Source organism: Leiobunum rupestre, chromosome 10 (assembly GCF_980474605.1).
Source record: "Leiobunum rupestre chromosome 10, qqLeiRupe1.1.hap1, whole genome shotgun sequence".
Classification (NCBI taxonomy): Eukaryota; Metazoa; Arthropoda; class Arachnida; order Opiliones; family Sclerosomatidae; genus Leiobunum; species Leiobunum rupestre.
This window is the reverse complement of record NC_143393.1, coordinates 12,317,357-12,328,484: the sequence shown is the minus strand read 5'-3', so window position 1 is coordinate 12,328,484 and position 11,128 is coordinate 12,317,357. Positions and strand designations below refer to the sequence as shown.

The following is an 11,128-nucleotide window of genomic DNA, read 5'->3' as shown; positions in this document are numbered from 1 at the left end:
GTTTAAGAATTATATTAAATTAATTTAGTATTAATTATATTAAATTAATTTAGTATTAATTATATTAAATTAATTTAGTATTAATTATATTAAATTAATTTAGTATTAATTATATTAAATTAATTTAGTATTAATTATATTAAATTAATTTAGTATTAATTATATTAAATTAATTTAGTATTAATTATATTAAATTAATTTAGTATTAATTATATTAAATTAATTTAGTATTAATTATATTAATAGTGTTGTTTTAATACACAATAAACAAGTTTCCATTTCCATTTCCAAATTAAAATTAATTTATTATTAATTATATGAAATTAAAATTAATTTATTATTAATTATATGAAATTAAAATTAATTTATTATTAATTATATGAAATTAAAATTAATTTATTATTAATTATATGAAATTAAAATTAATTTATTATTAATTATATGAAATTAAAATTAATTTATTATTAATTATATGAAATTAAAATTAATTTATTATTAATTATATGAAATTAAAATTAATTTATTATTAATTGTATGAAATTAAAATTAATTTATTATTAATTATATGAAATTAAAATTAATTTATTATTAATTATATGAAATTAAAATTAATTTATTATTAATTATATGAAATTAAAATTAATTTATTATTAATTATATGAAATTAAAATTAATTTATTATTAATTATATGAAATTAAAATTAATTTATTATTAATTATATGAAATTAAAATTAATTTATTATTAATTATATGAAATTAAAATTAATTTATTATTAATTATATGAAATTAAAATTAATTTATTATTAATTATATGAAATTAAAATTAATTTATTATTAATTATATTAAATTAAAATTAATTAAGTATGAAATAAATTGAATGAAATTAATTTTAAAATATATTTACTGTGTTTTACTGTTCGAATGTTCAGTTTTATGAATATGAAAGCCGATTTGAGCGCCGAAATATATTTTCCTTTTTGCTACCTTGTTTCGTTTTTTTCTCCGCTGCTTATGGAACCTCCCGGGAACCCTGCTTTCGACGTTTCGCATTTTCGAGATTGATAAAAATGAATTGATTTTGGATTCCCTCGTCGCGTTCGAAAAGGTTCGAAGCGCCAAATAGCGGATTGTAACAGATCATTACGAGAATTTCTGAAAAATATTCGACTATCGTGAATCAAAGGAAATATGAACAGCTGCTTTAAGCATTAGGAAGAACGTATTTAGGTGAAAAGAGAACATGTGGCCGTAGCTGTAGCCTCTGTTTTCACATTGTCTCGATGATATCCTCCGCCTACACACACAGAGAGAGAGAGAGAGAGCTGAATTGGCTGCTTCCCACATTCTCTGTTCAACTGAATATGTTCTAGGCCAGTGTTTCAAAAATATCACTTTTTTTTTCTAATATTGAGAATATTGGTAAATAATAATACATGATAGTATATATGGTAAATGATGGTAGATCTGGTAAATTAATGTAAATATGGTAAATGATGGTAGATATGGTAAATATGGTAAATTAGTATAAATATGGTAAATGACGGTAGATATGGTAAATTAATGTAAATATGGTAAATGATGATAGATATGGTAAATAGTGGTAAATATTGATTTATATTGTATGATAATATAATATTATGTGAAATCAAGTAATTCATTCAAAAAGGAATATATCAACTTTGGAAGATCTAAAACTTTATTTTACTTACTCTACAAGTCGGTTCTCAATCTCAAGGGTTTTATCTCCTTAAATATGGGTTTAAGTCTTAAATACTGCAAATAATTTATGCAAATATGTTATTCACCATTATCTACCATTATTTACCATATTTCCCATTTTTCCCATTTTATACCATACCGTTTTTAGTTTTTACCACATTATATACCACCTGTTAAATACCACTTCGGAACCCTGTGCTTGACACGAGTCTAAACGAAAGCTCTTGCGATAGTATCATAAGTAAAATAGTACAAATAAGTATGACACTAATGTTTTTTTATGATTAACTGTCGCTAATGACCGTAGACAAAATTACGTAGCTGAAGACTGAGAGCTAGCTGTTAAGTAGTCTTTGGAAGGAGCACCCAAGGTTTATTGGAAATTAAAACGCTTTCAAGAGTAAAAATAATTATTATTTCAGCCAAATAGTTAATAGGTGATTATGAAAAATATCGATGGTCACGTGATTTGGTTAAGTACTACCAAGTTGAAAGTATCAAAATTGGCCCTTTTTGTAAATTCGTCTGGCTAGTTGGGCAAGGGTTAGCGAGATTTCTATTATTTCATTGTTCAATCGAAAGGATTTTTCGTTTTTCGTTTTGAGAGAAGTACGCAAAGTCGTTAAATTAAGGTAATTGATTTATTAAATGAAATATTTTTAAATTCTATACAAATTGATTTTAATTCTTTTTCAGGAATAATGGAAACATGTATGTAAATATAACCTTGAGTCTTCTATTTCTTCTTGTTTCTTTATCAATACTTGGTCTAGAACTATAAGAAATAAAAAAAATATATAATAAATTTGTTAACTTTATGTATTTTTAATAATTTTAGAAAAATACTAACTTTTCAAACAATCAATCCATGGTTGGTGCTTTTTACTAAACGCGGACGACCGCGGGCCTCGGTAGGTGCAGACGAATTTAAGCAGCCGACGCTTTGTCAAAAAATAACCAACTCCCGTGAGCCTCTGCGCGCAATTCTTTTTCATAATCACCTATTTTGAATTTGAGAATTAAACTCGTATTTATCGCCGTCACCCTAACCTGGCGGTAATTTTGAGTGTAGGGTGTGACAAGTTTTATCTTCCTGAACTTCCGATTACCCAATCACTTCACCACAGCAGCCAGTGGCGTAAATAGCGCCCCCGCAGACCCCGCGGCGCGGGGGGGGGGGCCCAAACGTTTATGATTAAAATCGGTGCTATTTAAAAGGGCTCCGAGTCGTTTTTCGCGGGGGGGGGCGAAGTTCCTAGTTACGCCACTGACAGCAGCTGCAAACTTAAGAAAAATTTCAAGACTTATTCGCGACCGAAACGAGTTTAGGTGGTGTAACGGCGCTAGCTTCTCCGAGGTAGCTACAAACAAATTCAAAAGTCATAAGAACTTTTTTTCTTAAATAAACTAATCAAAATCTAAGCAAATGATGCAAAAATTATATTAAAATGCAAGTATCATTATTTATAAAATTTAAATTTACGAATAACGACGAGGAATAACTAATAGCGTCTGCTTTAGCTATCTAGATTACAATGGCGAACCAAAGGGGGAGCAACGATAGATTTTGAAAACGATGGACAAAGTGTAACTTAAAATAATTTTATAATATAACTGATAGTCTAAATTGAATATTTCGCTCTGAACAGATTTTAAATTATTACTTATTTCACAAATGAAGACAAATCACATCCATTTGTCGTGCGTCATACTTATGAAACGAATTATTTAAAAATTGACAAAATGTATAGATTTGAGTTGGTTTAAAAAATAACTAAAGAATTCATCCATTTAAAATGTTGAAGGGATTTCATGCTTATTAAGAATGATTATGTTAAGACAATCATGGCACTTAAGAGGAGCCGGGTATATTTATTATCTTTAAATATACACAACAATCATTTTAATTATTTTTCATTACCCAATTCGATGTTTTAAACGATCATAAATTTATCGCCAAATAAAGGTTTTTTAACTTTTTTAGTAAGATTATTTAATCGATCTTAAATTTATGACCAAATAAAGGTTTTTTTTTCACTTTTTAAGTAAGATTATTTAATTTATCTTAAATTTATGGCGAAATAAAGGTTTTAAACGTTTTTTGATAATATTATTTAAACGTCCTTAAATTTATGACCAAATAAAGGTTTTTTTTTAACTTTTTAAGTAAGATTTTTTAATTTATCTTAAATTTATGGCGAAATAAAGGTTTTTTAACTTTTTAAGTAAGATTATTTAATTTATCTTAAATTATGTCGAAATAAAGGTTTTAAACGTTTTTTAATAATATTATTTAATCGATCTTAAATTTATGGCCAAATAAAGGTCTTTTTTAACTTTTTAAGTAAGATTATTTAATTTATCTTAAATTTATGGTGAAATAAAGGTTTTTTAACTTTTTAAGTAAGATTATTTAATTTATCTTAAATTTATGGCGAAATAAAAGTTTTAAACGTTTTTTGATAATATTATTTAAACGTCCTTAAATTTATGACCAAATAATGGTTTTTTAACTTTTTTAGTAAGATTATTTAATTTATCTTAAATTTATGGCCAAATAAAGGTTTTTTAACTTTTTAAGTAAGATTATTTAATTCATCTTAAATTATGGCTAAATAAAGGTTTTAAACGTTTTTTGATAATATTATTTAATCGATCTTAAATTTATGACCAAATAATTGTTTTTTAACTTTTTTAGTAAGATTATTTAAACGACCTCAAATTTAGTGCCATATAATGGTTTTCTTAGTAAGATTTTTTAATATCTTGATTCTTCTTTTTGTAAACTATTTTTTCAGAGGTTTCGCTGTCAACTCAAAATCCCTTTCGACTTTTCTTGGATAGCATCGGTTTGGGGTTTTATCGATTAACGCTTTTTAGGTTTTTTATATTTCGTTGAATGTATGTTTTTGTTTGAATTTATTTCTAAAAAGAATTGAGTGTTTTGTAGGAGTCATTTTATTTTATTGTTTTAAGAAAGAAAATGACTCAACGGCGGCAGTTCGGCGCGCGAGAAAATTACGACGGCGGCGGCGTTGGATCGGCGGCGCTAGGCTCTTACATTTACAAATCTATAAGTGCGAGATAAAGTCGTTAGAGCGCGTGCTAAGACTTTACCAGAAGCCTATAATAACGCCATTTGGGGGAAGTGAATAATCAGAGAGCCTTCCCGAGCTATATACAAACAAGTCGGACAAGATATAATATTAGTTCCACATCAACAAATAAATATATTTAATGATCCGGGGCCTTATGTGCAAAATTGAAATTGTTCCCACCAATGCTTTTGGTTTTCTATCTCTCGGAGTCTCGGTGTTGTTGATTTTATAAAACAATTATATTGGTGGCCTTAGCAGCTCCAGAGAAATCAAATAACATGCTCCCAAAAGATTTGAAAAATACGACGGCGCTACTGTATTAAATCGACGGTTTCAAAAATTAATTTATTTCAAACTGATTTAAATCAAACCCTTTTATTAAAAATCTAATGGACCGATGTAGAGGGCTGCGTTTGGAGCAGAAACGTTAGAATTACCGCCCATTCCCGTTGGAAAATAATATCCCCTTTCCATTCAAATATATCTCTTCCATCCATTTCCATTCCCGACCATTCCCGAAATCCCTTTTTTTTGATTCCAAGTATTACGACCAGATTGAAAATCCATTTCCGACCATCGCCGACCTCAAAATCACCTTTTCCATCCATTCCAGAATAAAAATTAAGATATCAGTATGATTACAAAGGTATTTCTAATTAATAATTTAGTTTAAAATAAAAATTTAATTAATAATTTATTTTGAAATAATAATTTAATTTTTAATTTAGTTTAAAATAATAATTTAATTTATAATTTAGATTAATATAATAATTTAATTTATAATTTAGATTAATATAATAATTTAATTTATAATTTAGATTAATATAATAATTTAATTTATAATTTAGTTTCATATAATAATTTAATTCTATAATTTAGTTTAATATAATAATTTAATTATATAACTTAGTTTAATATAATATTTAAATTCTATAATTTAGTTTAATCTAATAATTTAGTTCTATAATTTAGTTTAATATAATAATTTAATTCTATAATTTAGTTTAATATAATAATATAATTTGTAATTTAATTTAATATAATAATTTAATTATATAATTTAGATTAATATAATAATTTAATTTATAATTTAGTTTAATATAATAATTTAATTCTATAATTTAGATTAATATAATAATTTAATTTATAATTTAGTTTAATATAATAATTTAATTTATAATTTAGTTTAATATAATAATTTAATTTATAATTTAGTTTAATATAATATAGTTTAATTTATAATTTAGTTTAATATAATATAATTTAATATAATCTTAATTTCTTTCTAAATTTCCGCTTTTAAGAGTAACCTCCAGCTCCACAAGATAGAGGGCTCTATATTCCTAGAACAGACAGCGACGAAGCCCTCTACATACTCTCCCTAAGGAGCCAGTTTGCGGATATCCAAGGGCAATTTACGAATTGCTCCCTTTATCGGAGTATAATTCCGTCTGCATCTACGTGGCGCCGAACTAAAAAGGAATAATTAGGAGACGTTAGATCGTTATCATCGTTTCGCAAGATTAATAGCGGCGTGCGCGACCCAAGAAAGCGGTAGCGAAGAAACAGACAAGTATTTTTAAACGACGCGGAGACAAATATTTCTCTATTTTTAGTTAGCGCTCTTTCTTCCCAGTCACGCGTTATACTATCATAAGTAACATAATAAAAATAAGTATGACACCTTATATTATCCCGACGCAATTTTTTAAAAATAGACTGCTTAGCTTAAATAATATGTGGGCGGTACTTACAAGGAGAGTGAGTACCCGAGGTGTTTATTGCTGATTAGGTTCAAAGTCGGGCGTAATGTAGACCTATATGAGATTTTAAATTTACCAAAAGGAGACGTTGCACTACCCATTCGATTTGACATGGCACCCGAAAACCACCCCCCCCCCCCGCCTTTCCTCGTGTACTCTTTCCCCCCTTTCTGCGTGTAAGGGGGCGGAGACACTCCGGTACGATCGCGGGCTCTCGCTCTCTGTGTGTGTGTGTGTAGGCGGAGATTATCATCGAGACATTGTGAAAACAGAGGCTACCGCTAGGGCCACATGTTCTCTGTTCACCTAAATACGTTCTTCCTTATGCTTATAGCAGTTGGCCCTAAATGGGTTAGAGTGTGCAATAACTGGTGACTTTACCGGGGAGTCGGGGTCCGGCTCTTGTAATCCATAAGGGCTGTGGCGCACTGGGAGATGTTAGCTCTGATCAAATGGCAGGGTTGGAAAAAAGCCGGCTATTTTTGAAAAAAACCAGACCAGTAGTTTTAATTGGCTATAACCGGTTTTATTCGGTTATAACCGGCTAAAATATAAACAGTACCTTTTAATTATGTAAGCAGAAATTGTCTGCAGTTATTGTCGTAAATAAGAAACTAAACAAATAAAGCGAAATAACTATATAAAATAACTGAATTCTTTTGATTTCGTCGGGAAATTCCCCTTTGTTTTTGTGTATGACGCACCGACAGAAGCGAGGCAGCGAACTTTGGAACTTTAAACCTACCGAAAAACTGGTAAAAGTCAACCGGTTTCTAAATATGAAACAAAAAATAAACTAAATTTCTAAATAAAAACTATTAATTTACTAAAATATTCATATTGTAATTTTTTGTTTTTAAAAAGCCACAAAAATCTGGATTTTTTCAAGTGGCTATAACCGGATTTAACTAGGTGGCTATAACCGGTATGGCTGGTTCTATGCCAACCCTGTCAAATGGTCCTATCTCCACCTCTGACTTCGGTCAGGTTTGGGCTGGATACTGAACTTCGGTTCAGGCTAACGGAGAGGGTCCAGGCAAACTGGCCGCCTCGGCGGATTGGGTAGCCTGCTGTGGGGCGGCGGGCCTCCATATGCGGGCACGGCAGTCCTGTTTCCCGGCCTTTTGGAGCCCACCGGGATCTCCGGTGCCAGCTGTGCCGGGTTACTTGGGCTGCTGCGTGCTCGTCGTTCCCCTATAGGAGCTCTCTCCAAAGGGTTTGGCTCCTTACCTACGTAGGTAGGGTGTCGGCTGGAGTTGCTATAGCATCCATTCTAAATCCCACTGCTGTGTGCGAAGTGGGGATTGGTCCACCCATTGCTGCACCTTTTGCTGGGTTGAGTGACTTGCGTCTAAGGTGCGACCATCAGTAGTAGGGTTCTACTACCCATGCTGGATTTGTCACCTGTCCGGGCTAGGGGGACGCTGGCGTAGGGCACTATGATGATAGGCCTCCGGTGGTATGGTCTTTGTTACTAGGTACACCGGGCTATAAATTCTGACACACTGCTTATAGTAGTTGTTCGTATTTCCTTTGATTCGCGATAGACGAATATTTTTCAAAGACCTGCCGTAGTTGCGGTTGATAATAATCATAAACAAACCAATAGCTAAATAATGTATGAACCGTGTTAAACCTTAAATCCTATAAAAATTCGCATATTCCCTATATCATTATTATGCAAGTTGAAATTTTTAATTTTTCCAACTGTTGGTAAATTCGGTAAATATTTTATAATATACCAACACGTGCGCAATTCCATTTGGAAGATTAATTCGGAAATGTTTAAAATTTTCGATTGTGGTTCTGATAATTTTGTTATGTCATAATTTGGTAATTTCGGAAATTTCCTAATTTGTTAATTTTGGTCCTGATAATTTCGAAAATTTCCTAAATTTATAATTTCGAGTACTGATAATTTCGGAAATTTCCTAGTTTGATCATTTCGGTCCCGATAATTTTGAAAATTTCCTAAATTGATAATTTCGGTCCAGATAATTTCTAAAATCTCCTGATTTGATACTTTAGGTCCTGAAAATTACGAAAATTTCCTAATCTGATAATTTCGGTTCCGATAATTTCCAAATTTTCCTAATCTGATAATTTCGGTCCCGATAATTTTGAAAATTTCCTAATTTGATAATTTCGGTCCAGATAATTTTGAAAATCTCTTAATTTAATTATTAAGATCTCGAAAATCTCTTAATCTGATAATTTCGGTCCCGATAATTTCGAAAATCTCTTAATTTGATAATTTCAGTCCCGATAATTTCGAAAATTTCCTAATTTGATAATTTCGAAAATCTCTTAATCTGATAATTTCGGTCCCGATAATTTCGAAAATCTCTTAATTTGATAATTAAGATAATTTCGAAAATCTCTTAATCTGATAATTTCGGTCCCTATAATTTCGAAAATTTCCTAATTTGATAATTTCGGTCCTGATAATTTTTAAATTTCCTAATTTGATACTTTCGGTCCCGATAATTTGGAAAATTTTTGGTTCCGAAGTTAAAATTTGGTCAAATTTGAAGTTTGTATTTAAAAGTGTCAAAAACCTATAGGACGTGTTCAACCGAGGTGCATGGCATATCTATTCTAATTTGAGTCTCTCTTGGTTCATTTCTTTCGCAGTGAATGGCCAATCGCAGGCGAAACAGCGCAGCAGGGCTTGACCGGCTCCACCTTTGACCGCAGTGACGACGGAAGCAGAGTTTGCCTGTGCGAGAGTGAGCATCGCGTTGCCTCCCTTTCAGAACACCTTCATGAATGCCAAGAGCGAACTCAACAAACTCAATCTTATCATCGAAGAAAGGTGAAACTCCTCAATTGCACTTTTTTACATCTTGTTCTTTTTATCAACCATCGACAAACTTCTTTGTTAAAGAATATCTAGAGATAGCACTGCCTTAGTACGAAAACCAAGTAGATCGATTTACGCGTGTTTCAATTTTAATTGTTTTTCGAAAGTCTATTTACACTTTCATTTATAACAGCAACAAATGAATCAATATCAATTTCATTTGTCACTTAAAGTTGTAGTATCAAACTAAACTATCGGTTTTGCGCTATCTAACTTTTAATATCAAAATCAAACGTTTTTACCAGTTTTAATTGTAGTTTCAACTTTAACTATATTAGTTTAAATTATAGCTTTAAAATCAACTATATTTCTACCAGTTTTAATTGTAGCTTTAAAATCAACTACATTTCTACCAGTTTTAATTGTAGCTTTAAAATCAACTATATTTCTACCCGTTTTAATTGTACCTTTAAAATTTAATATATTTTTATTAGTTTTAATTGTAGCTTCAAAATTAACAATTTATTTATCAGTTTAAATTGTAGTTACAAAATTTACAATACGTTTTTTCAATTAACATTGTATTATCAAAAAACACCATATTTAACAGTTTAAATTGTAATTTTAAAATTAACAATTTGTTTTACCAGTTTAAATTGTAATTTTAAAATTTACAATTTGTTTTACCAGTTTAAGTTGTAATTTTAAAATTTACAATTTGTTTTACCAGTTTAAGTTGTAAATTTAAAATCTACAATTAGTTTTACCAGTTTAAGTTGTAATTTTAAAATTAACAATTTGTTTCACCAGTTTAAGTTGTAATTTTAAAATTTACAATTTGTTTTACAATTCTTTACGAGTGTAAATTGTATTTCATAATATTCTTTTGCCATCTTTAATTTGTTTCGAGATACTTGGTTTTGAAACTAAGGTAGTAAGATATAGTGTACGACTTAGGGGGGGGGGGGGGGGGCAAAGTGTGAGGACGTGGTCGAGAAATCGTTTGATTTAGAAAGGGAACAAATCTAGTTCCAGAAATGGATCGGCTAGTCCAAGAAAACATTTTAGGGAATTAATTTTCCCCAATTCAATTTGATGAGTGTGTAGAGATTTCTATCTGGAGTGGGCTTTCCCATCTTAAAGGGAATGCAACCTCTCTAAGGAATTTGGAATACCCCTTTCCAGCCAGCCCTGAATTGTGGTATAGTAGGACCGAAGACTGCGAAATTGTTTTCTTTTGATTTTTTAAATATTTAGTACATTTATTGTCGTTCATTTTAATAGTTCTTTTTATAAAGTAACGTGGCCTTCTTGTTTTAATCTGGCTCTTACGTCACAGTATGGACCAAGAATCTAACGGGGGACTCACTGTTCAGGCTTTAAAAAGCACGCGTTAATACTGGGAATAGGAAAATCACGGTTAATTTTAGTTCAATGTCAACAAACTTGGCGTCGCTGAAATCGATTTCCGACGAGAAGCTGGAGCGATCGCGGTCAATTTTGACAAAATGGCGCCGTTGTTGTCGGTTAAATGATTAGGCTTAGTAAGTTTTAGACCTTTTTTTAAAATTGGTTCTTTAAATGTTTAAGTAATGGTAATTAAACATTGTGTTAAGTAAAAATAACCAGTAAGCTGCGTATGGCTGAGGTTTGTTTTTATCAAATTCACTAGAATACATTTCATTTCTGAACTTAAAAATTTAATGAACTAAGTCTAACCTAACTTTATCGCACGTACTGTC

The 11,128-nt window shown here is 30.2% G+C and overlaps 1 protein-coding gene across 2 annotated transcripts in view; it reads left to right on the top strand.

The window, feature by feature from the left end:
- The window catches only part of Hk (potassium voltage-gated channel subfamily A regulatory beta subunit hyperkinetic), a 172,525-nt gene that overhangs the window by 38,514 nt on the left and 122,883 nt on the right, over nucleotides 1-11,128 (top strand). For both annotated transcript variants that reach the window (XM_090159721.1, XM_090159723.1), the window contains exon 2: nucleotides 9,218-9,398. In XM_090159721.1, the coding sequence (XP_090015847.1) occupies nucleotides 9,349-9,398 (50 nt within the window). In that variant the 5' untranslated portion in view covers nucleotides 9,218-9,348. The remainder of the gene's footprint in view (nucleotides 1-9,217; nucleotides 9,399-11,128) is intronic.